The sequence below is a fragment of the Alligator mississippiensis genome, chromosome 3, assembly GCF_030867095.1.
Source record: "Alligator mississippiensis isolate rAllMis1 chromosome 3, rAllMis1, whole genome shotgun sequence".
Classification (NCBI taxonomy): domain Eukaryota; kingdom Metazoa; phylum Chordata; order Crocodylia; family Alligatoridae; genus Alligator; species Alligator mississippiensis.
The window spans coordinates 300699191-300726871 of record NC_081826.1 but is presented as its reverse complement, the minus strand read 5'-3'; the positions used below and the strand labels follow the sequence as shown (position 1 = coordinate 300726871).

The following is a 27681-nucleotide window of genomic DNA, read 5'->3' as shown; positions in this document are numbered from 1 at the left end:
TTGCAGGGGCCCGTTCCTCACTTTATTCCCACTGGGCCTTGCACAGCCCCAGCTCTGCCCGCTCTCACGGCCCGGGCACGGGCACGGGGCGGCCGACCCCAGGGGACGCAGGAACGGGGCAAGAGTCACCCCTGCCCGGGAATCGGTCGCTGGGCATGGAGCATCAGGGAGGAGGAGTCTTCACAGCACCGAGTCCTGATGGGGGGGGATGGAGAGAGGGAGAGAGGCCAGGGCATGGGCTGGCTGAGGGGCCAGGCACGTTCACACACATGTGCAACACCCCCAGGTGCCAGGGTCCCCCGTGGCACCCCTGGGCTGGAGGAAAACCCCAGGTAGGGCTCAGGGCGGCTGCCAGCCCCACACTGGGAGGAGGCACCTGGAAGCGGGGAGCAGGGTAGGTGCTGGGGGAGCTGCTCCTGCCCATGTCAGGGTAACTCCTGGGGTCCGTGGAGGGACAAGGGCTGGGGGGACGGGGCTGGCCAGCTGGGTCCTTGCAGTTGCAGGACAGACCCCACTGCAAGTGCCTGGCCTCCCTCCCCTGTGCGCCATGCCGGCCCCCAGCTCCAGCAGCTCAGCTCCGCGCTCCCACCCAGCCCTCGCTGCAGCGCCTGTCCGGTGCCAACACATGGAAACGATTACCGGGGGGGTGCGCTGGGCCGGGGGTCCACCCAGCAATGCCTGGCCAGAGGCAGGGAGGTGCAAGCAGAGACCTCCTATTCTCAGACTCCGAGGGTTGGGGGTCTGGCCCTGGGGTCAGACCCTGCTACCAGGGCTCCTCCAGCCCAGCTCACGGCCTCCCTATGCAGCCTTGGTGTGCGTATGTGTGAAGACACGCTCTGGGACACGTGTGGGGGTTCAGCAGCGCACTCTCAGCTGGCCACCCATGCCAGACCCCAGCCCTGGTACCCAAAGGGCCCCCAAGCCAGCGCCAAGCAGCAGGAATAGGGGCCAGATCCTGGGCAGCCCTTGGGCCCCTCTGCAGGCTCTGCCCAGGGGGCACCGGCCATGCCCCGTGCCCTGTCCTGGCCCCGTGCCGCCAGCCAGCACCCTCAGTCTGGGGCTGGAGTCTGAGGCCGGGGCAGTGTTCGTGGGCGCCGATCTCCAGGGCTTCTTCCTGCGCCCGCCAGGTGCAGGCAGGTCCTTCCAACGCCCCCGACGCTGGTGCCCGCCGGGGTCCGTGCCCCACCTTGCCTGGGGGCCGCAGCCGGCTCCTTGCCGGCGCAGGGCAACGGTGCAGGCGGCAGGCAGGGCAAGTCCCGCAGTCCAGGCGCGGGGCACCGCTCTCGAGCCCACAGTAGTGTTGTGTCCTTGGAGGGTGATGCGGGGGGGACGGGGCTCCCCCGCCGGAGCCACGGGGTCCTGGCTACAAGATCTGGGCTTCTGCAGAGACACAGGGAAAGAGCAGGATGCAGCAGGGCTGGGCTCAGGCACTGGGGCTGCACCACAACCCCGGCCCCCTTCTCTAGCTGGGCGCCATCCTGGGAGCATCCCCAGGGACCCCATCCTGCATCCCCCCCTCCTTGCCCAACTGCTCTGTACCCCAACCCTACAACCGCTGGCTCCAGCACCGGCTTCTCCCGCTGACTCCCGGCCCCTGGCCCCGTCCGCCGGGGAGCGAGCCCCGTGCCCCCCATGCCTCTCTGCCACCTGGCACCCACCACACTCACTCGGCAGGGTCTTGAGGTGGACGGCGGCTGCCAGGAAGTCGTGTTTCTCGGGTGTCTCTTTGCCCTGACTCCTTGCCCGGCGCCTGCGAGCAGAGCAGAGCAGAGCAGAGCCGGTCAGCTTGGCACCGTCTCCCCGCAGCAGCCGCCCCACGAGACCCCCAAATGCATCCACCGGAGAAGGCACAGCCCAGCTCCCTGCGCCTGCCGCGGCTGGGCCCCCGCCACCGCCTGCGCTCCCTTTCCAGCTGCTGGGGCTGGAGCGGCTCCAGCCGATCCCGGCCCTTCCTGCTGGCTCCGCGCACGGCTCGGCTGGTAAACACCGCTGGCTGCCAGGGGCTGGGCCTGAGCTGCACGAGGTGTAGGGCTGCCAGCCAGGCCCCCGCTCTGGCCATGCCCTTCGAGGCACCGGGTGCCCCACGGCACCGCTGATCACTGCCTTGCTGCCGATCACTCCTGCCCGCAGGTCTGCGGGCCATGCCAAGGCCACCCGTCCCCGTGCACCCTTCCCCGGGGCTGCCGTGGCACCTACCAGACCAGGAGGGCGACGAACAGGACGGTGGCCAGGACCACGAAGGCGAAGACCCCGAGCGAGACCAGGACGGCGATCCTCTCCGTGGGGTCGCTGCGGTCTGCATGCATGCACAGACCGTGACTGCCGTCCCGGCCTCTGCTGCACACCCAGCTCCCGAGCCCCTGCCCCAGCCCACCTCTGCAGGTGGTGCTCAGCTCCTACGGGACCCCCGCCTTCCAAGGAGTCTCTATCCCAGTGGGGCACCCCCAGCTCTGACCGCCCCGCTGAGCCCCGTCTGGCCCCAGGGACCCCGGTGCCGACGCCACTCACCAATGGGCTCGGGGTTGGGGGCAGGCGAGGGCTCGTGGGCCAGGCGCTCCAGGCCGGTTTCGGTAGTGGTTTCTGCGCTGGCCGTGACGGCTGGGTCTGGAGGCACTGGGGGGGACAGAGGAAGGCAACTCGTGGCTGCATGGCTGCAGGGGGTCCCCTCCCCTCTCAGGCCCCGATGGGGCAAGAGTTGCTCCATATTGCCACGGATGCACTGAAGCCACGTGGCCCAAGCCAGGCAGAGGATGTAGGGCACCTCAGCAGGGGCTGCTCTGCCGTACCAGTGACCGGTGTGGCGCGGGCTTCGGCGCTCCACTCGCTCCAGTTCCCGGCGTCCAGGAAGTCCTTGGCGCCCACCTGCACCACATGCTCCAGCCCGGAGAAGGCGTCGGTGATCACCTCGGACAGGTTCGCCGTCTCCACCTGCATGGAGCGGGGAGCTTGCAAGGGGATCGGGGCAACGCAGCGCCTCCCAGCCCCATCTGCGCATGCATCCAACCCCCCTCCCCGCCGGGACTCACCACGGACCAGGCGCGGTGCATGACGGGCCGGTACTGGAGCCGGAACTTGAGCTGGAAGTGGGGCTCCTTGGGCCAGGAGGCGGGGTACTGCCAGCGCACGTGCAGCCGCCGGGGGGCTCGTGGCACCGGCTCTACCACCAGCCCCTCCGGGGGGTCCGGCTTCACTGCGGGGGGACAGGCAGGGGCATCAGCTCATGTGCCGGGGCAGCTGGGTGGATTTGTCCCCACCTTGGCACCTGCGTGTGCATGTGCATGTGTGTGCATGCAGGCATGTGTGTGCATTCATGTGTGTACACAGTGCATATGCATGTGTACACACGTGCATGCATACGTGTGCATACATGTGTGTATATGCATGCATGCACGCACATGAGCGCATGTCTGTGCAGGCATGTGTATGAATGCATGGTTATGCCTGCGTGCATATATACATAAATGTGCATGTGTGTACACACATGTGCACAGGTGTGGGTGCCCACGCATGCGCACTCACGGATGGCCTGCATGGTGACGTCCAGGAGGCGGAAGCTGGCGCCCAGCGGGTTCACCTCGGTCACGTTGAGCCGATATGAGCTCCAGAACTCCGACTTGGGCACCGTGCACGTGCCCGGGTGCGCGGGGTCCTGCAGGCACAGCCCCACCGGCCCTCCCTGCACCCTGCCAACGAGACGGGGCACATGGCTCAGCAACACCCCGCCAGGCCCTTGTACCCCAGGCCTCTCCTGCTCCACACCATGGCATGGCAGCTGCTGCTTTCTGCCCCCCAGGCACCGGGCCCCCATGCCCTGCCCTGCCCCAGCCCCCTCATAGTCCTGGGGCTTGGCTGGCGGGGCGCTGGGGAGGTCTGTGGGTGGGCGCTGGCCTCGTCTCTTCCTGCAGAAGGAAGGCGCCAGGATCAGGGCAGGGCTCTCCGTGTCCTGGCACGGCAGGAAGCTGCCGGGATGTGGAACGGATGGACGGGACCTTAAGCCGGGCTAAATATAACTGTGCAGTCCGGCCCCTCTGCCAGCGGCTCAGCTGTGCCCCTCCCCTGAGCCTGCAGCCCCGGCTGGAGCAGGGGAGCTGGACACACATCCCCACACCATGCCCATGCCCCGCTTGGCCCCGTGCACGATATCACACGGCGCTGTGATGTCACAGGACAGGTGACACGGGTCTTACCTTCGCTTCTCTTCCCCGGTCAGCGACTTCTTCCTGCGCATGAAGAAAAGCAGAGAAGAAGCAGCCGCTGAATCCATGGTGGGGCAGGGGGCATCGGGGCAGGGGCAGGAGCGGTGGAGACGGGACCGGGGCAGAAGGAGCCTCTTGCTGCTGTTCCAGCCCCCTGAGCTGTGTGCGCATATGTATGCATGCTTGTGCATGGGTATGCATGAGTGTGCAAGTCCGTGTGGGCATGCATGTGCGTGCAAGTGTGCTGCTGGCCAAACCATGTCCAGTGAAGTCCAGTGACAATGCATATATCCGTGTGCCTGCATGTGTGCAGGCATATCCATGTGTGCACATATATGCAGTCGCGTGCATGCATGTGTGTGGACTGAAGACCAAGGCCCCTGGTGCTGGGAGCTGCCCACCAGGAGCCCCAGCAGCAGGACAGGGCATGAGGGGCGGGAGTCTGGGCACGGGGCAGCTCAGCCTGCAGCACGCAGGGGCAGGGGCAGGGGCAGGAGAGGGGCTCACCGGTAGGTGGTGATGTAGTGTGTGGGCAGGAAGGTGTCGCGGGCTGCGGCCCAGGAGCAGGAGAAGTTCTCGTAGTCCGAGGCACGGCACCACACGGACGGGACCCCCGGCGGGTCTGCACCAGGGTGGAGGTCAGGGTTCAGGAGCTCCCCCTGACCCCAGCCCTACCCCTCCAGCCTCACCCCCCGCCCCAGCCCTGACTCCCTTGCCCCCCTCCATGCCCTCCCCTTCCCAGCCTTGAACCCTATACCCAGCTCACCCTCCCCATGCCACCCCCGCTCCCTCGGCAGGCACTCACAGCCCAGGCGCAGGGCGAGGGAGCGCAGGAGCCGGCCGTCGGGGCCGTGGCAGCTGTAGGTGCCGGCGGCGGCGGTGTCGGCGTGGGGCAGCACAAGGGCTCCAAGCTGCACGATGGAGCCCGCGGGCAGCGTGGCCCCCTCCCGCCGCCACTGCACCCCTGTGCTGCTGCCGGAGACACCGTGTCAGCCCCCGGCCACGTGCCACTCGCACCCGGCACCCGGGGGTCATGGCTGGGGCTGAGTGCAGGGGCTGCAGGTTGGGAGTGAGGGGCTGGGGCTGCTTCACTGGGCTCCAAGGCTGGAAGGGCCCCGCGGCCCCGCTCCCCCCGTGGGGACACCTACCCGGGCTGGCCGCCGGCGCACGGCAGGACGACGTCGGTGCCCAGCTGGCCGTACTCCACTCCTGCTGGGCAGAGAGCTGGCGTGAGCCGTGCAGGACAAAGGGTCTCCCCTCCACCCGCACAAGGCTGCCCGGAGCTGCCCTGCCCCAGCCTGCCTCAGTTTCCCTGGATGCTGAACCACCAGGGATTGACGGCAGGGTCAGGAGGAGTTGGGGGGTACAAAGAGACTCACCGTCGTCCCCCCAGTCTCCCGCCGCGGGGAGCGGGGCTGACGCCAGCGCTGCAGCCAGGAGCACCATCAGCCGGCCGAGGCACGGGGCGGGACAGCGCATCTGTGGGGAGAGATGGGGCTGGGTTACCCAGCATGGCAGGGGGCAGCGGGTCGGGAGTAGGGGGCACCGGCTCTTGGCCCCAGGGGCAGGCGCTCAGGGCGTCCAGCACCTGCATCCCAGGGCGGGGGCCTGCCGGACCGGCGGGGCCCCAGGCCGGCCGCGTGGCCTCTCTCCGCCTTGCCAGGCCCTGAGATGCCTGGAATATTTTTGCATGGAAAAATCAACAGCGGCAGGGCCGGGCCTGCGCGCCGGGAGCTGCACGCCACCAGCCCCTTGCTACGCTCCTGGGAGCTCTGCCGGTCTGCAGCTCCCCTGCAAGGACCCGGAGCCCGCGGGGGACCCCTGACGCCGTGCCAAGCCCCGAAGGCATGAGGTGAAACCCGCCCACGCTCCATCCCGACACGGCGCAGGATGCCGGGGCTTCGGGTGGGCCGGCGGCCGCAGCGGCACCATCGCGGCAGCTCCCGGCGCAGGCCTACACATCATCCCACCGTAAATCATTAGGCAGTTGCAAGCTTTTCCGGCCGAACCGCAGGGATAAACACGGCTCTCGAGCAACGGCAGCTGTCGGCGTCCCACCAGCAGCTCTGGCATCCGAGAGGAACCGGTGCTCTTCTCCCACCCCAGCTGCCGGGCGGGACCGGGGTGGAAAAGGCATTTAAAAACAACCCCCGAGGGGCAGAGTTAAGGGGAGGCGGGGACCAGCCGCGGTCCTCGATGCCCAGACTACGGCAGGCTTTAAGCGACTTAACAACAGCACGGGACGGAGCAGCCGGGGGCCCAAGAGCCTTTCGAGGAGCCGCACATCGTCAGCCCTGGGAGGTCTACACACGCGATCCAGGTGACAGACCCGGAGGCGACCCACAGCTGTGTCTTTTGGGGTCTCTGCAAGAGAAAAGCTGCTCTGGTCCTTTTTGGGAGCCACAGAGAGAGGGAAAACGAAGCACCAGCCTTTCCCATGGCACAGGTCTACCCAGGGGCATCACGGGTCACCCAGCACAAGGTCCCTAATCTCCCCCTGGCTCTCTAATTACCTGGCAGAGCAGTTTGTCCCGGGCTCGGGCACACCGAGGGAGCTGGGAGACATGCCAACAAAGCCTGCTCCAGACTCCACGCAGAGCACAGGGATTAGCCGGCCCGGCCCGGCACGGCACTGGTTGCAGCTCCCCTTGCAGACAGGTCTGCGAAAGGTCAAGGCAGAGAGAGGCCCGGGCGGCAACCCCAGAGCTGCCGGAGCTGCTGGCTGGCCATGGGTGCTGCCCTCACCCCCAATAGGGTGTGTACGACCCACTGTTCCCATTGCACAGATGGGTAAGTTGAGGCCCAGGAAGCTGTGGAGGAGGGGGCTTGTCCTACAGTTACTCTGTGGCATAGGTCTAGTCTCCTGGCCCCCACCCTGTGTGCACTCTCTCCCTCGCCCCAGGCTTCAGGATGATGAGTGTGCCGGGTCTCTGCAGCCGGGGTCTCCTTGTGAATGGCACCAGTGCCAGCGCAGGGACGGGCCTGCCTCCTTGGCCCCATGGCAGGGAGACCAAGAGACACGTCACCAAGGGGGACAGGGGACGTGGCCGGGGACCTCCCTGAGGAACTTCCCTATTGCTGGCGCGGGGTTCACAGGGACGCCCTGGGGATGGGCGACACAGCGAGGGTCTGGCTCCCTAATGGCGTGAGACCTGCACACATGCATGCAAATACAGGTGCACGCTTACATGCCTGCCCATTCACACACGCTCATGTGCATACACACATACAAATACATACACGCACACATATGTGCACACATACACACGTGCATCAATATCCACAAGCACATGAATTCCACACCCACCCACTCATACACGTACATGCACAAACATGCTCATAAACACACGTGCGCTCACACATGCTCATAAACACGTGTGCGTGCTCATAAATGCATGCATGCACACACGCTCATAAACGCATGCACGCACTCCTGTGCTTACAAACATGTGCAGGCACACGTGATTAGACACAAGCATGCACACACACATGCATTCATAAACGCGTGTGCAGACACATGCACGCAGCTCCAACGTGCTAACACAACACAAAGAGGCGGCCGGGCCGGGCCGGGCCGGGCTGGGCAGGGGCCAGGCAGGGGCTCAGCAGCTGGCGGAAGAAAGCCTGGCTCTGTCTGCACCAGGGCTGGTGTCACGCCGGGCCCAGGGGGTCTTCAGCTGCCGGCCTCCGCCAGGGAACAATGGGCGGCTTTCTCCCTGCCCCGAGCCCCGGCTGGGGTCATTTCAGCTCAGCTCAGCCTGGAGCTGCACCATGCACCGCGCTGCTTGGGCTCGGGCCGCCAGCGCCCGGCTGGGTGAGCACGACATACCCAGGACTCCGCCAGCCAGGCCCGCAACCACCGCAGGGAGAGGAGGAGAAGAGCATGGGGAGGATTTCTGTTTCTCCATCCCCAGAGAGCGCCTTCCCGGGCCCTGGTGCCGGGGAGCAATGGTTGGGAAAGGGGACGCCGGCGAGCCCCGAGTGCGGACGTACGCGGTCCATGTGCTCCAGGGTTGGGTGTGCCCCTGGGTGCCAGCTCCAACCCCCCTGCAGCCAGCAGCGGCTTTGGCCTCGTGTCACCGCAGGACCCCAGGAGCCCGTCAGTCCCGCTCCCTGCACGGCCCCCTTCCCATGTGCCAGGCAGCAGCTCCCAGCCTGGCTGCTGGGACACGTCTGCTGCTTAGCTGGGTTGCGCGTGTCGCGTTTCCAGAGCTGGAGAATGGCACATGCACGTATGCAGCACAGAGAACACACATGCATGCTGCTTACATACACGTGCACTAGGCACACACACTACCCATGCACACATGACACTATGTATACGTGCACGGCACTGTGCACACATGCTGTACATACACCCCCCACTAGTGCATGCATGTCCGCAGAGCACGCACAAACGTGCACTGCATACACATGTGCATATATGGATATGGCACGGAGCATACACAAGCAGCAGCACACACGTGCACAGCCTACGGGAACTGTACGTGCACATACAGCAACACGTGCATACACACATGCCACTGTGCACACGTGGCAGCACACACACACACACACACACCTGACTTCCCACAGCCGCTGTATCCCCCCTCTTCCCCTGGGCTTGGCATTGGTCTCTTGTCCCCCGCAGTGTGCCTGGCATCACAGCCTGGCACCTTCATGTCCGCAAAACCCCGGGCAGTGACTTGACCCGGGGGCAGCTCCGTGCCCTGGACACCGTGGTGAAAGCCCACGTGTGCTGGAGACCGATGGCTGCCCCCAACCCCACCCCTGGCAGCCTGGTTGCCCCCCCACAACTCCGCAGGAGGGCACCGCAGCCAGATGGGGAGAGATCGGGAGTGCAGAGGGCCTGGACTAATCACGCACACTTGACCTCCTCCTTTGGTGCCTGCCAAAGCACTTAGGCCCTGGCCACGCCTGTGGCGGCTGTCGCTGGGCACAGCTCCAGGGGGTCCGCCCGCTCGCCCGCCCGCCTGGCCCCGGGCCCCCTGCCCACGCACTGTGGGGCCGGCAAGGGAGGGGCTCCCACCACGGGCCAGCGAGACACTGAGTGCGGAGCCCACAGACATGCAGAGCTGGAGGTCTGCACTAGCAGGGCTGTGTGCGCGTGCGTGCATGCGCATGCAAGTATATGCATACATGTGTGTGCATGCATGTGTGTGCTTGCATGTGCTTATTTGATCCCAGCAGTCTTTCCTGCACGGAGTAGTGGGGCTGGACCCGATGACCTCATGAGGTCCCTTCCAGCCCTAAACGTGTGCATCTGTGAATCGTCTATGTGTAGGAGTGCGTACACGCACGTGAGTGAATGCATGCATCTGTGTGCAGATGCATGTGTGCACGGGCAGGCACATGTGTGTATACATGTCTGTGCACACTACATGCATGGATGCATGTATATCATGCGTGTGCCAGGGACATGAAGCGGGGTAATGGAGGGCTGGAGGCAGGGGGGTGCTGTAGTCCTTGGGGCTGGTAGGTGGGCTTGCAGAGGTGCTCAGTGTGGCGAGGCTCTGGCCTGCCACGCGTGGGGCAGCCACAGGGCCTCTATCCCCGCTGCCCTCCCTGTTGCACTGCTCCGGCCAAGGCTGGGCCTCCCCCAGGTCAATCGGAGCAGGGCAGGGGCGTGGGAGGCTGCGTGGAAGCAGGGTGCCCAGCCTGCCCCCCTGCTTGGCTCTGAAGGCACCACGACGAAACCGCGACCCGCTGCCACGGGGGAAGCCCAGCCAGATCCCACTGGCACCAGCCGCGGCAGCCCGACCCCATGGAGGAGGGCCTGGCTCCGGGACGCCTGGCGCTGGCAGGCTGGGGCAGCCTCCCCCCCAGCTGCGGTGCCCGCGGGGGGTCGGCTGCGCGGGAAGCCACCGGCGCCTCGTTCCTTTCTTCCCTTGCCAGGGCTGCGGTGCCCGGGAGAGGGCTCTGTCACCAGCGTCCTGACCGCAGCTGGCAGGAGAATCCCACCCAGCTCGACCCCTGACGTGGAGACGGCGCCCCAGATATTATCCCCCTGATATATGGGGGACTGGGGAGCACGGACGGTGCCTAGACCCCGCTGGGGAGGCGCAAGGCTCTGGCCATCCTCGAAGCAGGAGGCTGGAGACACGGAGCCACCGACACGGAGCCCGCCTCCCGGGTGCAGCTGGAGCGAGGCCGGCTCACGGCTGAGCGCGGCTGCCCTGGAGCTCCCCGCATGGCCGGGGATGCTGGCACGGAGGCCCCCGTCCGACAGCCTCGGGCACGGCGACAAGGCAGCGAACAACAGACGGCGGCGGAGAAAATGTCAACGCCGGGAGATTAACGAGCTCCCGACGCCCACAGGCATCGTGGCAGGCGGAGGCCTGGAGAGGCCACGGAGAGGCCAGGGAGCTGGGCGGGCACCGGAGCGGCACGTGGGAAGGTTGCAGAGTGAACCCACGTGAGACGCCGGTGCCCACGTGGCAGAACAGGGCTTTCCCCGTGGCCCTGGCTACAGGCGCACACGGGGTAGCGCCCAGCACAGCCCTGCGGATCCGGCTCGAGTCGCACACGGGGTAACACTCAGCACAACCCCGCGGATCCAGCGACGGGGTAACACGCGGCACAGCCCCGCAGATCCAGCTACAGCCACACACGGGGTAACCCCCGAAGGAGCCCCATGGGGCAGAACCGGAGCCGCCAGGTCCGGCTGTCCCAGCCCCGTGCCACGCCGCCCTAGGAAGTGGCTCCACCCTCTCGCCCCAGCTGCAGGGAGTCCCTGACCCCGTGCCCCGGCGGGGCATGCGTACCCCCCACATACCTTCATCGCCTGGGGGTGCAGCCCACGCTGCGGCTCCCCATGGCAGCCCGGGGCTGGCCCACGGCTGCGGGCAGGCAGGGCACGGCCGTCCTCGCCCGGCTGCCGCTGGAGCCTGGGAAAGGCGCTCCAAGAAAAACCCGCTACTCCTGCTCCTCCTCCCCCGCCGGCCCCCTCGGCCCCATTGTGCGGGAGGCGAGTCCTGGCTCCGGCTCGGTAACCCGAGGCGCTGGCAGGCGTCGAGCAGCAACTGCAGAGCTCGGGGCCGCGGCCAAGCCTGGGCCTTGCCAGATGGAGCGGGGCTGGGGGGAGAGGAAAGGGGGGGGGGCGTTATTTGTAGGAAAAATAAGTCCTTCCTGCCCTGCTCCCCACCCCCTGCTGCAGAAACGATCCCCCCCCCCCCATTGCATTTCAATGCAGGCAGCCGCCGGGGCACGGGGGTCAGGGCACGGAGCCAGCACCAAGAGCCAAGCCGTTACACCCAGAGCCGGGGAGACACGGGGCCCTGATCTGAGTTAGGCAGGACAGGACTGTCCCCTGGCCATGCTCTGGGACCCCTTTTTCTGTCCCAAAAGGGGACTCGGCCCTTGAGGCAGAGGCTGCATTGCTCCGGTGTGCCCGGCAGGAGCACGAGACGGGACCACGCGGCAAGCCAACCCTGACCCCGCTCACCAGGCCCCGGGCTCTCCTCCGCCCCGCGAGCCTGGAGGCAGCGGGTCAGCCAAGCCCGGGAGCCAAAGCAAACAGCGGGCGCTGGGCTCGGGGCCGCTGGCTTCTCTGCCCTGGCACACGGGGCCCTGCAGCCAACGCACGGGGCCCCTTTGGGCCGGCGGGGCTCAGGTGCAGTGGCTCGGGAGAACTGGACGGTCCAGGGATCCCTGCTCTGGTTCATGGGATCCATTAACCCCTTGGTGCCTGCAGCAGAGCAAGGCAGGGGCTGAACGCCTGGATGGCTCCAGGGGGAGAAAGGCTGCAGGCGGAGGGGAGCTGGGCAGGGCTGTCCTGCCGGACCAGGGGCCAGTGCTGGCAGGGGTGCTCCCCGTGCCTGGGGCACTTTGCCTAGCTCAGCCCTGCCTGCGGGGACGACGGCGGAGGAGCTCGGGGAAACCTTTCACTGCCAATCCCGCTGCTCCGAGCCAGCCAGACCCAGCTCCCGATGCGGCAGAAACACTCCCCGGGCCCCTGTGCCCAGCCCGAAGAAGGGCACCTCTCTGGCACCGTCCGCTGGGAGGTGGCATTCAACTCCTCCCGGGGGCTGGCTGCTAGGATCGCCCATGCTCCTGGGCAGAAGGACAGGAGCGGGTTGGCAAGAGCCCCGGGGAGAGCAGCACGGATGAGCAGAGACCAGGGAAGCACAGGAACCACCTTGGGAGAAGGATGCGATCGCACGGGAGGTGTCTACGTGCAGGCTGGACATGCACCTGGCTGGGCTGGTGCTGCCTGAAGCGTGAGTGCTTGTGTGTAAGTGTGTGTGTCTGTGCACAGGCATGTGTGTATGGGGGTGTGCCTATGCGCCTGTGTGCGTCTGAGTGCATGCATGCGCATACGTGTGTGTGCAGGCATGTATGCATGCGTTATGTCAGCATGCACATGTGGGAGTACATGTGTGCATGTGCACCCCACATATGTATGCATGTGCGTGTGTGCATGCATACACGTGTTCCTCCCAGGCCCTGCTCTTCTAGGAGAGGCTGAAGCCCAAACCTTTCCATCCAAAACTGGAAAAGGCGCTTGGACAGGGCCCGGGACGCGCCCCCAGCCAGCCCCGAGTCAGGGGGCCGGGGCCATTACCCCAACAGGCATGTATGGGGAAACTGAGGCAAGAGGCTGAGCCTGCAGCGAGCTGGGAATCCCTCCCTGGGAGAGATCAAGCCCCAGGTGCCTGCTGCACCCAGCTGGCCTCAACAGCCCAGGCTCTGACCACTAGGCCAGCTTGCCTAGTGGGTTTCCCAGCCCCCAACAGGCTCTGGGGTGCAGGGAGAGGAGGAGCCCGGGGTTCAACCTAGGGACCTCCCCTGGAGCAGGATGCGATCTCAGTCCCTGAAAGCATCTACGTGCAGGCTGCACACGCACCTGGCTGGGCTGCTCCTGCCTGCAGCGTGTGCGTGCACCCGTGCGTCTGTGTGCATGCACATGTGCGCACCTGTGTGTGTGCATGTGTGCATCACCCCCCCAACCCCCCGCTTCCCCCACAGCCAGCTCTGCTTCCCCTTCCCCATTAAAAGAGGCCATGTGCAGGGTGGGGGTCTGCAAGGGGCCCCGGTGTGTAAGCCGAGCCTCCCCGCGCAGCATTTGCCTTGGCCCTGGCTCAAGCCAAGCCAATTAGGGCTGCCGAAAACACACGCGCTCTCCGGCTGGGGCCCGGGGGCTCGGCCAGGGCCCTTCTCCGGGGCCCCGTACGGGCCCAGCTGGCAGGGAGGGGCGCCGGCGGCTGCAAAACCACAGCCGTAAAAGAATAAAAGGGCGGCCTTGTTTCGCAGCGAGTCTCCACAGTCTGCCTCGCTCCCGGCATGCCCCGCGTCGGGGCCGGGATGGGGGCACGGCGGATGGCTGGCAGGGAGCAACGGAGCCGCTCGGTGCAGCCCCTCCGGCTCCTTTGGAAGCAGCCAGGGAGCGAGACCCTTTGGAGTATCGGGGGGGGCTGTTGCACCCCGAAGCCGGGGGCCAGCTCTGCACCATTCACAGCGGTGTCCCCGCTGCACAGGAGGAAGCCGCAGGAGTCGAGACGACCCTCGTGCCCTGCCCTGGTGCCCACCCTGGCTGAGTCCGGCGGGGTCAAGGGTCTCCCGTGCCCCCCTCTCCTCTACACTGCATTGCAACACCGCTCAGGTAGCCCCCGCGCCAGGGCAAAGCAAAGCCGCAGAGAGGACGGGATTTCCCCTCGGAGAGAGGGATGCGACCCAGGAGTCCTAGCTCTCGGGCTCTGCTCCAACCACTCAAGCAGACTCCTCTCCAGCGGCGGGAAGGGGACCCAGGAGCTGTGGCCGGCCAGGCTCTGCCCTCCACGGACCGTCTCTCCCCTGGTCCTTGCTGATGGTGCGGCCGTCTCCCCCAGGACAGCTCTGCTCAGCCCAAGAAGGACCAAGGCAGGACTCCTGGGGTCTCCGACCCCCTGGGACATGCTCTCCGCCCTTGCAAAGGGCACGATGCCCCCCGGCCAGGGTGCCACAAGCTACCCACCGCCTGCAGGGATGAAAACAGGCCGGGCTGTGAAGGTGCTGGCGGGGTGGGGGGGGGGGGCTTTTGCATGGCCAGCTGAGCTCTTGCAAACTTGTCACAACCCCCAGGCTGCTGAGATGCCTGGAGCAAGAAAATCCTGCCCCTCCTACATCATGGGGGGAAGCAGGGGGCCCTCGTGCTTGCTAAATCCTGTGGCGAAGTGCAACCCCCTCCGCCTTGCATGTGGCTCTGGGGACCCCGAGAGAGGGCAGGGACGAGGCGAGGGTCTGGCAGCGCTGCCTGCAGGCACGTGCCCCCCCCGGCCGTGCCCGCCAGCTGCGGGGAGGCAGAACAGGCCGGCAGTGTTCGTGGGGTTTATAATTAGCGCTGGGAACTTGACACCGGCAGCCACATCCGGCCAGGCCCCGGGCGGACACCTCTCTACCTGCAGCCCCCAGCACCTTCCTCCTGAGCAGGGGGAGCAGGGGACCACTGTGGGGGGTGTGGGGCAGCCCCTCCGTGCCTCAGTTTCCCTTACTCTGCACCCCGGAGCTGCCCCCGAGACCTCTGGGACCCTAAAGCCTGGCTCGGTACGAAGCACTTGCAAGGGACCCCAAGCCCCGGGGCCGTGTGGGGCTCAGCCCCCCAGATCACATGTGAAATGGGAGAGCCATTCTAATGAGGGCGTTCTCCTTTAAGAGGGGGGGATTGTGGGTAATACCACAGCCCTATAAAACAGCGGGTCCGGGAGGGCTGCTCCATGCCCTCCGGAGCTGGGCTAATGAGCACCAGCCCTGGCGGCCCCTCTCCCCCACCCCTCCCAGCCAGCCTCCGTCCCGAAACTAGCCCTGGTGTGCCCGCAGCATCTGGCCCGTTGGCGGCCGAGCGGCGTGGAGGGGTCCCACGGTGCCAGATGGGCCAGCTGGTGCTTTCCCCGGACCCGTGTGAACGGAAGGAGCATGCAAACACATGCACGCATGTGAAGCTCGGCCCCGAGCTCTCACACACACACGCACACACCTTGGCCCAAGACCTGCCAAGCTTGCTCTCACACACACACATAATGCATGGCCCACACACACACGCGCGCACGCACACACGAGTCCCAGGACCCTCGTTCCCCCATGGCTGCAGGCTGCAGCTGGTAGTGGGAGACGAGCCCCCCGAGACGAGCCCGGGGCCCTGCATGCCGGCAGTGGCCAGCTCCCGCGGCTCCGGCTGCTGGCAAGCAGCTCCCTGCACTCCCAGCGGGGCCAGGCGTGGGCGGCCGGAGCCAGAGCCGGAGCCTTCCAAGGCCAGCGGAGAGGAGAGGCAAAGGGCAGATAATGGGCTCCCGTGGGAGCGGAAGCGTGGCCAGGCGTGTTGCAGGCTCATAAACCTCCCCCCCGCAGCACACACAAGCCTCTGGCCCGCCCAGCTCTTTTTCACGGCCAGGCGGCCGACCCCGGGCAGAGCGGGCTCAGCTCCCAGTGCTGCAGAGCCGCGGTGTGGGGCTGGGAGGCTGAGCCATGGGCTGCACGTCAGGATGCCTGGGTCCTCGCCGTGGCCCTGCTGGGCTGGCCCCCACGCTGGTCCCCTTCCTGGGGAAACACACATGGCCTCGGGGGCCGGGGAACCACAACAGGAAGCGTTTTATGGCGGCTGCTGGGAAAGGGAGAGTCCCCCTGCCACCACCACCCCTGCGCTGTGCACAGGAGCGTGGCAGGGACGCGTGGCAGCAGCAGGGACATGCAGCCGGCTGCGGGGGAGTGCCCCGGGCACCCGCACTCAGCGGTGCCTTTGCCAGCCGGTCTCCGGGTAGGGTGCGTGTGCCCCGGGACACCAGGCCGGTGAGCTGACCCGCAGCAGGCAAGGTGGACAATGCCACACAAAGGGCCCGAGGCTGCGGGGAAAGCGCACCCATGCACACACAGGCATGCATGCACACACGCATGAACACCAGTGCATATGCACCTGGTGGTATGTGCACATGCACACAAGTGTGCAAACACATGCATGCACACAAGCATGTGTGCAAACATGTGCACAGACACTGTACACATGCATGAACAGCAGCATATATGCACCTGCATATGTGTGCATGCACACACAAGCACACACATGCACAAACACATATGCACAAGCATGCGTGTGCAAACACACATGCACAGACTCGTGTGCAACTCCCCATGCGGGCCCCACCACAGCCCATGCTGTTTGCACGCCCAGCCATGGAACCACAGACACTAATGTGTGTGCACCCCAGGGAGCCGGCACCAGGCTCCGTGTACACATGGGTTAATCCCAGCCCTCTCCCCACGCCGCACGGGCACTCAGGTCAGGCTCCCTCGCTCACCTGGTGCACTTGCTGGGTGTCAGACACGACAACCACGGGAGCATCCCCCCAGGGACACGTGCCCTCACCCCCTTGGCCAGCTGCAGCCAGACCCCCCCAGCATCCAACGGCCCCGTGGCCAGAAGGGGCTTGACCCCTGGCTCCGCAGGCAGCTGTGACTAACGCAGCTCCGTCTGTGCCCTTCCAGGCAACGGGCGCGTGCAGCTGGTTTATGGTTTGAGCGCCTTCCCCCTCCCGCTGGTCTCTGCGGCCTCCGCTCCCCTGGTCCGACAAGGCCACAGGAACCACGGCCCGCGGGCCTGGCCGGGCCGGGAGATCACAAACCGGCCGGGGAATTCCCCCGAGCTCCAGGCCCGCTCTAAAAAAAGCAGCCGCTGGAAATCAGGTGCCGGATGACTCAGGGAGCCTCTAGCTGCAGACCGGGCTTTGCTCCCAGCCATGGGCCAAGGGAGAGGCTCGGCCTCGTCCTGTCTGGGATCGGAGGCCGGGAGGCGTCAGCGGGGCTGGAAGCAGAGCGAGGGATGCTGCAACAGAGCTGTCCTGGCTACAGACAGCCTCCTACGCCCCCATGCCCACCTCCTTTGCACCCTGGGACCAGCTGGGTGCAAGGGGCTGTCTCAGTGTGGCACTCCCAGCCCCCGGACGGGCTCCAGTGATGCTCAGCTCCTGCACCTCACCTCCACGTGCCCCCTGGCCCTGCACGCTCGGTGCCAACACTGACCGGCTGCCCATGCAAGGGCTCCATGCAGCCTTCCCGGGGCTCAGGGCCACGCTTGGCGCTCTCCGACCCTGCTACAGCAAGACATCACAGGTGTGCTCATGTCCCCGTAAGGCTCGTGCTTGCAGAAGCCCCTGGGATCAGGTGAACCCCCCAAAGGGGGGCAGGAGACGGGAAATAAGCCAGGACGGGGTTATGGGGTCACACAGGCATGACCCCCCTGCTCCCCAACGACCCCACCTCCGCCAGCAATACCCGAGGTCCCCTTGGCACCTTCCACTGCTGCACGGGCTCAAGGATGCTCCTCTCCACGGAGGACAGGTTCCCTGCGGCAGCCGGGCCCCGCGGCTGGCTGGAGCACAGGAAGGAGCCTGCACCCACGATTAAATTATGGAGAAAAATAGCCGGTGGCTCCAGCGTCGACTGTATTTGCTTCCCTGGCGGTGAGCCGCTAATTGGACACACATGCAGCCGGTCATGGGGTGCTAGAGAGGGGCTGTCTGGGGGCCTGGACTCGAGGGGAAGGGGGAAGCCGGGGGTGAAATGCACCCTGTAGAGCTGGCAGCCTTGTCGCCGGCAGCTCCACCAAGACTGGCGCCTGCCCTTAGCACCTAACCAGGCTGGATGTTACCGCGGGGTCCCAGACCAGGTGTCTGCCGGGGGGTCTCGAGGCTGCAGTTCGCATCAGGGCACTGCCAAGGGCTATGGCAGCTGAGATGCAGACAGTGCATGCCCTCCCCGACTGCCGGCGGGTCTCCGCTCCTCCAAAATTGCTGCTCTGCCCCAAGGTGCATCCCGCTGCGGCTTGGGAGGGAAGGATAGGACAGGTTGGCGACATGCATCTGTACTGGTCCAGCAGGAATTTGGGGAAGTTGAGGCCCTTTGAGCAAACCAGGAGGTCAAAGTTTCTTGTAGAGCGGCTGCTTATCTCTGGCCTCAGGGGGGTTTCGCAGCTGAAGCCAGGAGCTGTGTCAACAGGACCTGATATCATCTCCCCTCACCAGCTCTCTGCAGAGGGGCCGGCTTCACCTGGGGAACAGGCACTGCAAGCACCAGGCAGGAGGATTTGGGGAGGGGGGTGTGCAGGTAGGACACCCCGTTCAGACTTGCGAACAGGAGCTCATCCTGGGATGCAGCCCTTGGTCCAGGGTGCGGAGCAATGGCTTGAAGTTGCAAAATTGGTTGAAGCTGGAGATGAAGAAATGCTTCCCTGTGGGAGCAGGGAGGCCGTGGGATAGATGCCAGGGAAGGGGGACTCCCCATCGCTGGAGGTGTCAAGGAGAGGTTGAGCAGACACTGGTCGGGGATGATGCCTGTGCTCTGCTATGGGATTCCCCAGCTTCTGGGCTGTGCTGGTGGCCCCTTTCTCCCCTTTCTGCTCCACGTGCCAGGGGGCTTGAAGCCTCCCCTGAAGGCGCTGGGTGCTGCTGCATCCCAGGCTGGGGATGGGACTGGGCTGTGCCAGTGCTTCTGCTGGCACCAACCCCGCAGCACCTCACCCACAGAGGCTGGAAGCCCCGGGGAAGATGCTCCCTGCCCTGGCATGGAGCGGGGAGCCTCACGAGAGAGCACAGCTGCTCTGGACAGCGTGGGAGCCGGGAGACGCCAGCACGGCCCTGCGTGCCAGGAGCATCGCTGTGCTGCGAGCAAGCCCTCGGCCCAGGATGCCTTCCCCTCTGCAGGGCAGCCCCCGCCGACCTCGCAGGCCCCTTTTGTTTCTAGCTAATTGTGCAGGAAAAAGGCACTGATTCACCTTTTCTAAAGGGCAGAGACGCTCCCCTCCACTCCCTCCCCTCTCCTTCATCAGCAGCCAAAGGAAGAACGAGCTGGCTGGCTCCGGCTCCGCGCATCCTCTCTGGGCCTTTGAAGTTTCAGGCCCAGGACCGCTCCAGGGATGCAGTGCTGCGGCTGAGACCGGACCAGCGCTGTGCAGAGGCCACGTCCCTCCCCGTTGCAGGGGGTCTCCCCATGTCCCTGCATATCCACGGGGCAGCAGGATGCAGGAGTGTGCACATGCATGCATGCACACGCTGGTGCTAGGCCTGTCTGCTCTGCAGAAGCAACCCCCTATTTGCACACCTCCTCACTCTTAGCATCCCCGCAGATGGCAGGAGCTGGCTTCGAGTCCTGCACGCCCTGGGCCCTGTGGCGGGGAGCTCCCCCCGTGCTGCCTTCCAAAGGACCCGCCTGCAACGCGCTGCCCCTCAGCAGCACCGAGCACCCCCTCCGCCCACAGTGCCAGACACAGCCGAGCCACACTGCCCATCTGGACCTCCTCTCTATCAGGGATGGCCTGCATCTCCTCCGCCTCGACAGCCCTACACGGAGATCTCCCCGGCCCGCTGGCCTTTTTATTGGGCTGTTTCTATTTCTGTGCTAGCCTCTGCCAGAGCAGGGGGCCAGGGCTGGACACGGCGCCTTCCCACCCCATCCTGCTACCCCCATCTCATCTGCTGCCCTGCATCTCGCTCGCGTGCCCTGCTCGCCGCGGCACGGCCGGTCTCACGGAGCTGGCTGCAGCGATGCCAACCCGCTCTCCCCTTATTTAGCCCCCGGCGGTGCATCCCAACCCTTCCCACGGGCCATATCCTGCCTTGGCCAGCGCACCACCCGGCCCGTCGCTCTCCCTCTGCAATACCCTCGTCTTCTCTCGTCCCATCCGCAGTACGGAGCTGGGTGGGAGAGACTTCCCTGCTGTCCCAATCCCCTTCCCAAATGCTCGGAGCAAGCAGCTCAGGGGCTTTGCCCCCGCTGCGGCGATGGAGGAGGGAACACCTCCCCGCTGCGTCGTAAACCGTTTTGCAGGGGAGGGGAAAGAAAATAACAGAATAAAGGCTCCGGGAACCCATCCAAAGGCTGGAGCCAGAACACGAGACCCGACCGCGATCCTCAGTCATCTGCACATTCTCCCACCTACCGACGCGGCGGGGGAGAGACGGGGAAACCAGGCCGCAGGCCCGAGATCTGCGAGCAAGAAGCAGGGCCGGTCTCCTGCACGCCCCGGGCCTCTGCCTCCGCTCCTGGAACACACGTCGCCTGCAAATTTGGGCACGGAGGCTCTGATTTTCCACCTCCTCCCTCCCGGAGAACGGCACGCCACCCTGGCCGCGGCCTGCCTTCCCACGGCTGCCCTGCGCGCTCGCGGCAGGGCCGGGGCCCCGGGAAGTTTGTTTTTGTTTGCAGAAATAATGGTGGAAAAAAAGAAAAGGCTCCGGCTCGGAGCTCGCCACAACTGCTATTTTGGTCTGAAACCTAAACAGTCCCCTCGGTGCCAATGTCTCTGAGCAAGCCAGGGGGGTCTTTGCCTGGAAGTCTCTCACCCGTGGCTCCACGGGCTTTCCTGCCACTGCCCCAGAGCACAGCATGCCCTCAGAGGTAGCATTAGTGGCTCCCAGCTTCTGGCCTCCTAAATACACCCTTGGAAAATGCCAGCTCTTAGGTTTCACTCTTTTTTTTTTTTTTTTTTTTTGAGTACAGAAAAACAACAGAAGTTTTTTTCTGGTTGCAAAAGAAGTCCCTGGTTTTTCCTATTAGAAATCTCTGGGGTTATCTTGCGACTCGTGTTTGGAAACCTCCCTGTGACACCCCTGAAAGGAGCTCAAGGCACCCCAGGGCTGTGGCCGCCTGCTCGAGAATCACCCGGTCACGAGTCACTTGGACAGCGGGTTTTTTCCATCCGTAGCAGCCGGACTCTGAATGCAAAGTTCCCCGGTGACGGGGTTTTTGTCACTGGTATTTCGGCGATGAGCTGGGGATGGGATTTTATCATCTGCCCGAGGTCCAAAAGCAGGAGAGCAGCTGAGGCCCAGCAACAGGCGTGAAATGGGGAGAGGGAACGATCTAAACTCATTTATCTCTGTTGGGTGCGGAAGTGAAACAATGCCCGAAACTCCTGGGCTTCCTCCCCGTATTTCTGCCCTCAAATGAATGTGGGGCCTTCAAAGCATGAACAGCATCAGCCCAATTCTTACTATTTTTATGATTTTTGACCCTTTTTAACATAGGGACTCACTCAGCCTGATGTTAGAAAGCCTCTGCACCAGCTCATCTTGGAGCCAGTCATCAAGTGCTAGAGAAGAGGGGCTGGCAGGGAGCTGTGGGGGTCACATCCAGTCCAAGCCCTGCCGGGGACAGGATGGGCCCTGCGCAAACCAGCCCAGACACATCCATGGCCCCGCTTCTTAACAAAACTACACTGAGAGCCCGGTCGCAGCACCTGGCATTGCCCCTGCCCCTGTCCCTGGGAAGGCAGGGGGGCCGCGGCCGCCAACGTCCTGCTCCTGCAAAGGGTGTTAATAGAGAGACCCCAGACAGAGGAAGGCGAACCCTACAGTCCGGATCAGTCTGAGGGGAGGAATCCCTTCCTGCCCCCAATGCAGCATCGGTCTGACCCTGAGCGGAGGCGCAAGACCCTCCAGCCAGGACCCCGCGGGTTCGAGTCCCAGCAGAAGCAGGAGCCCTGGCTTCCCGGCACGCAGGAGAGCGCATTATGCACCCAGGCCCTGATGGCAGTGGGGAAGAAAGCTCCTGGGAGAGCTGCCTCCTCCTCCTCTGTGCCTGGCTGCTCGGGTTCAGAGGTGGAAGAGAAGCACCGGGGAAACCCGACGGCGGCTCCAAATAGCAGCACCCGCACCCCACGGGCTCTGCGCCTTGAGGGGCAAGGCAAGCACAGGCGTGATTCTCCCCGCAGGCTCAGTGCAGGGGCCTGTGTCCTCCAAGGCAGGAGGAACGCCAAGCCCTGACGCCCGGAGAGCCCGGTTCCGTTCCCGCCTCTGCCACCGACTCCCAGCACAACCCCAGTCCCGTCCCTTAACCTGCCTTTCTGAACCAGTCAGTCTGTAAGTGCCACCCTGCCCTGACTTCTCACCAGAGACAGGGGGCGAGTCCCGCCGGCCAGCACCGTGCAATGGGGCACCCCAGCCGCTGGAAAGCTCCAGCCCCCGCGGGCTCTCCCCCCGGGGTTTCGGTGACAGAAGCGCCTGGGGGGGCCGGCCACCCCCGCCATAGAGCTGTGCAAAAGGCACGTGCCAGGTGCTTCCAGCACAGCCGGCAGAGAGAGGAGGGCCGAGAGAGAGAGGAGGGCCGAGCGCCGGGCTTGTTTAGTCTGGTCGGGAGCGCCGCTGCCTCCAACTGCACGGCGGGGAGCGCGCGGCTGGCGTGGGAACGGCCGGGCCGGGCCGGGCCGGGATTGCTAAGCGGCAACGAGAGCCCTGCTCGCTTCCCAGGGGACGCGGGTGGGCACGTGTGCCGAGGCCCGAGCGGGGACCCCAGCGCGGCTCGCGGGGAAACTGAGGCAGGAGGGGGGTGGGGGGAGACACGCGGACCCCGCGGCGGGCTCACCTCGCTCCCGGCCGGCGCTACCCCCCGCGCGGGGCCATGCCGGCCGGCCGGCCGCTGCGGCTGCGGGCGCGGAGCTCGGCGCTGCACGGTCCGGCGCGGCCGAGCACGGCTGGCGAGTGCCGCGGCCAGCCCCAGCGCCGGCCCCTTCCTGTCTGCGGCCGGCCCCCGCCCGCCTGCCCGCCCGCCCGCCAGGCCGCCCGGCCCCCGCCTCAGTTTCCCCGGCCCCCAGCTCCGCTTCCCCGCCCCAGTCCTCGTCCCCCTGCCTCCCGCCCCCACCTCCCAATCGCCCTAACTCCGTTTCCCCGGCTCCAGTTCCCCCACTCCGTAGCCCTCCTGCCTCAGTTTCCCCAGCCGTCATCTCCCCTGCCTCAGTTTCCCCAGCTCCCAACTCCTCTGCCCCCATTTCCCCAGCCCCCTGCCTCAGTTTCCCCAGCTCCCAACTCCTCTGCCCCGTTTCCCCAGCCCCCTGCCTCAGTTTCCTCAGCTCCCAACTCCTCTGCCCCCATTTCCCCAGCCCCCTGCCTCAGTTTCCTCAGCTCCCAACTCCTCTGTCCCCATTTCCCCAGCCCCCTGCCTCAGTTTCCCCAGCTCCCAACTCCTCTGCCCCCGTTTCCCCAGCCCCCTGCCTCAGTTTCCCCAGCTCCCAACTCCTCTGTCCCCATTTCCCCAGCCCCCTGCCTCAGTTTCCTCAGCTCCCAACTCCTCTGCCCCCATTTCCCCAGCCCCCTGCCTCAGTTTCCCCAGCTCCCAACTCCTCTGCCCCCATTTCCCCAGCCCCCTGCCTCAGTTTCCCCAGCTCCCAACTCCTCTGCCCCGTTTCCCCAGCCCCCTGCCTCAGTTTCCTCAGCTCCCAACTCCTCTGCCCCCATTTCCCCAGCCCCCTGCCTCAGTTTCCTCACCTCCCAACTCCTCTGTCCCCATTTCCCCAGCCCCCTGCCTCAGTTTCCCCAGCTCCCAACTCCTCTGTCCCCATTTCCCCAGCCCCCTGCCTCAGTTTCCTCAGCTCCCAACTCCTCTGCCCCCATTTCCCCAGCCCCCTGCCTCAGTTTCCTCACCTCCCAACTCCTCTGTCCCCATTTCCCCAGCCCCCTGCCTCAGTTTCCCCAGCTCCCAACTCCTCTGTCCCCATTTCCCCAGCCCCCTGCCTCAGTTTCCCCAGCTCCCAACTCCTCTGCCCCCATTTCCCCAGCCCCCTGCCTCAGTTTCCCCAGCTCCCAACTCCTCTGCCCCGTTTCCCCAGCCCCCTGCCTCAGTTTCCTCAGCTCCCAACTCCTCTGCCCCCATTTCCCCAGCCCCCTGCCTCAGTTTCCCCAGCTCCCAACTCCTTTACCCCCATTTCCCCAGCCCCCTGCCTCAGTTTCCCCAGCTCCCAACTCCTCTACCCCCATTTCCCCAGCCCCCTGCCTCAGTTTCCCTAGCTCCCAACTCCTCTGCCCCGTTTCCCCAGCCCCCTGCCGCAGTTTCCCTAGCTCCCAACTCCTCTGCCCCCATTTCCCCAGCCCCCTGCCTCAGTTTCCCCAGCTCCCAACTCCTCTGCCCCCGTTTCCCCAGCCCCCTGCCTCAGTTTCCCCAGCTCCCAACTCCTCTGCCCCCGTTTCCCCAGCCCCCTGCCTCAGTTTCCCCAGCTCCCAACTCCTCTGCCCCCGTTTCCCCAGTCCCCTGCCTCAATTTCCCCAGCTCCCAACTCCTCTGCCCCCGTTTCCCCAGCCCCCTGCCTCAGTTTCCCCAGCTCCCAACTCCTCTGCCCCTGTTTCCCCAGCCTAGTTTTTCTTCCAAAACTTTTCCAGCCAGCTTTTCCCCCGGCTGCCGCTTCTCTGGAAGGGGTGGCGGGGCTGGGGCAGACCCCCTCCCATTCCACTCCCTGGGGGCACAGGCTTTCCCTGCCTGGACGCCCAGGGGCCCAGGATGTGGGCGCAGGGCAGCAGGAAGCGAACAGCCCCCACGCCTCGCAAGCTTCCCAGGGATTGGGGTTTCCCTGGGGTGTTTCAGAGCTGGTAATTGGGAGGGGGGGGGGGGATAGAAAGTGGCCCCTCAAGGACACTTGGAGATGGGCCGTGAGCCCCTTCCTACCGCCGCAGGCTCAGGGGGGCATGAAGGCGCCAACCCCCAGCAGAAGGACAGTAGGAGGCCGGGGTCTGAATCACCCAGGCCAGGCAGGTGCCATAGCTCCCAGCGCAGGAGGTGCCCGCAGAGGCCTGGCAGCTAAAACAAGGGAGATTTGGGGCTGGAGAAATGCAGGGGCCACTCGTTCTTAGCTGGCACGAGAGCCCTTGGAGTTGAGGCCATGCCAGTGCCCTTCTCCCTGGGCTCTGCCGGTGTCCTTCATGCCTTGCAGTGAGACCAGGTCTGCTGAGCTCAGCACCCCGCGAGGCGGAGGGGAGGGCTGAGGCTGCGGCAGAGGCAGGTGACTCCCAGGGATCCCCCAGAGCTGGGCGATTTCCCCAGCACGTCAGAGGATGCTGGCTCTGGCAGGCGGCTAACGGCCCCTACCTAGGCAGCTAGCAGGGACCAGGCCGGGGGTCTGAGCTGGGGCCTGCAGCAGAGCTCAGGAGCTGCCGGCCAGGCATCGCTTCTGACACCTTCATGCATCGAGGCAGTGGGACCAGGTGGGAGGATGCTGGAGGAGCAGGCCCCGAGACAGGCAGGGGCACAGAGCCAGGCTGGAGGATGCACACGGGCGCGGAGGGCTCTGCCAGGTGGATGGCAGCTGCAAATCAGCAGCTCCCCAAGGCAGAGCAGGGCTGGGGGAGCTGGCAGCCCGTGGAGCCCTGGCACTGGGAGCTGCAGGGACACCCGCAGATCCCAGCACTCACTCACCCCACCCTGGCTGCTGCTAGAGGAACGGCACCCCACCTCAGCTGGCGAGCCCCTCCGCCGGCGGCTCCTGGCTGGTGCCCTTGGGTCTTGGCGGGGAGATGCCACGCAGGCTGGAGGCTGCGGCACGCAGGGCCTGGGGGACAGCGGACGCCTCTGCAGCTCCTCACTGAAGCGTCTCTCTTGTGTGCAGGGCTGGCAGGATCCTCTGTTTTAACAGGGCTGTAAACCAGGTTGTAAAGCAGGTGCCGCTGGCGGTAGACGCAGGTGGGTGTTGCTGCGTGGCTGGCATCAATCCCGCCATACTCCCCACTGCGAATCTATCAGTGCCGCTTCTATCCTGCGGGTGCCGGGAAGGGGGTGCTGCCTGCGACCCATGAGGGGATGTGTCCTGGAGGCAGGGGGCTCTCAGAGCCCCCCACCTCACTCAGCTGGGGGCTATGAGCCATGCCCAGGTGGTCATAAGCAGCTACAGGGCGATGCAGAATTTGGGATTCATTATGCAAATTGTCATACTGATGATGCAAAACTCCTCAACAGCTATGCCAAACTTCTCATTGGCTATGCACATTACTAATGGCCATGCCTAGTGTCTCATGGAGTGTGCAAACCTTCTCATTGACTATGCAAAGCGTCTCATGGATCATGCCAAGCATCTCATTGACTATGCAGAGATACACATTGACTATGTAAACCTTCTCATGGACTATTGAAAACTCTGCATGAACTATGCCAAGCAATTCACTGATTATGCAAAGATCCTCACTGACTATGCAAAACTTCTTACTGACTGTGCAGTTTCTGATGGATCGCACCAAGCTTCTCACTGACTATGCAAAACTTCTCATGGACCATGCCAAACATCTCATTGACTATGCAAAGATACACATCGACTATGCAACGTTTCTCATTGACTATGCAAAACTTCTTATGAACCGTGCCAAACATCTCATTGACCATGCAATTATCCTCATTGACTATGCAAAACTTCTGGCTGATTATGCAGTTTCTAATGAATTGCACCAAGCTTCTCATTGACTGTGCAAAACTCTACAACTCTTGTTTCAGAGATGATACCTTTTATTAGAAACTAAGAAAATGCAAAAAAAAAAATATCTTTCTTTGCAAGCTTTTGGGGACACGCACCCTTCTTCAGGCTGAGGACAAATCCAAGATGGTAAAAATCCTCTTAGGTAGAAAACAAACTTCATTTTGCACAATTTTGAGGCTGGAAGCCTGTTCCCCTGGGTCTGTGAGAGTCTTCGGTGTGTCCTCAGCCTGAAGAAGGGTGCATGTGCCCAAAAACTTGCAAAGAAAGATAATTTTTTTGGTGATTTCTTAGTTGGTTTAATACAAGGTATCATCTCTGAACCAAGAGTTCTGGAGTTTTGCATTTCTTTTTGTCTCAGACCAACACGACTACCAAATACACCATTGACTATGTAAAGCTCTTCATGGACCATGCAAACCTCATTGACTCTGCAAAACTCATGGACCAGGCCAAGCTTTTGATTGACTCTGCAAAACATTTTACTGCACGTGTGACTCCTCTGGTCTCATCCCACCTTTGTAGGAAGGGGCCTGGCTCCTATCAGGGCTGGGAGCAGGACCCCATGGCTCCAGCCAGCGCTGATGATGGGATTAGTTGATCTGCTCAACTGCCCTTCTCAGGCTTTGAAGCTCCTCCTGATGATAAGTCTCTTGGCTCCTACTTTGCAGTCTCCTCCCCTGCTTTCAGTGCCTGCTTCCCTTTACTTACGAGCGAAAGACAAGCCTTATCTTATCTGGGCTGTAGGCTATGTCTGCTTCTCTCCCAGACAGGAGCAGGGGCTGGTGTAACCTCTCTGCCTGCCCCGCAGTGTGAGAGACCACCTTGGAAGAGGAAAGACTGAACCCAGAGTGATCCATAAACTCCCTCCCTGCCCCACCGTGGCAGCCTGAACCCCGGGGGCAGTGGGTTTGGTGGCACTCAGCCCTGTAGATAGGCCTTCAAATGCCAACAGCAGTAGCTGGCTCTCATTCCCAGAGGGATGGGGTGAAATGGGCTGGCTTCCCCCCTGGGGGGTAGCTTCCTCCAGGTCAGGGCAGGGGCAGGGGATCACCATTCACTCCCAAATGCCCCCTAGTACAGGGTATCTGTGGATCCCTCCAGCACCCAGACCCCTCTGCCCAGGTCCAGAGGGAGGAAGAGCTGAGCTACCCCGAGCCACGTGGGTACCACCAAGCTCATGCCACCTTCCCATCATGCAGGCCTGTGGCTGGACCCCTTCCTGCCCCTGCCCCTAGCCACATCCCTCCATCATTGCTCTCCTCCATGCAAACCAGCTCCTCTCTCTGCCTACTGACC

At 64.4% G+C, this 27681-nt stretch overlaps 1 protein-coding gene across 1 annotated transcript; it reads right to left on the bottom strand.

Moving 5' to 3' along the window:
* Positions 1-22595, bottom strand: IL11RA (interleukin 11 receptor subunit alpha). The gene is made up of 14 exons (XM_019491083.2): positions 22521-22595; positions 10972-11270; positions 5576-5675; positions 5345-5405; positions 5002-5165; positions 4704-4818; positions 4188-4220; positions 3520-3683; positions 3027-3190; positions 2787-2928; positions 2509-2613; positions 2197-2296; positions 1668-1750; positions 1-1380 (listed from the first exon to the last, which is right to left on the bottom strand). Exons 2-14 carry the CDS (start codon positions 10975-10977, stop codon positions 1364-1366), a joined length of 1254 nt encoding a protein of 417 aa, XP_019346628.2. The 5' UTR covers positions 10978-11270; positions 22521-22595; the 3' UTR covers positions 1-1363.
* Positions 22596-27681: the final 5086 nt, after the last annotated feature.

Bases quoted from the DNA above. Each gene is read 5' to 3' on its own strand.
- IL11RA (XM_019491083.2), bottom strand. The intron at 5,406-5,575 runs GTGAGTCTCTTT...TCTGCCCAGCAG, and splicing joins GGGAGACTGGGGGGACGACG to GAGTGGAGTACGGCCAGCTG. The intron at 5,166-5,344 runs GTAGGTGTCCCC...CTCCGGCAGCAG, and splicing joins TGCGCCGGCGGCCAGCCCGG to CACAGGGGTGCAGTGGCGGC.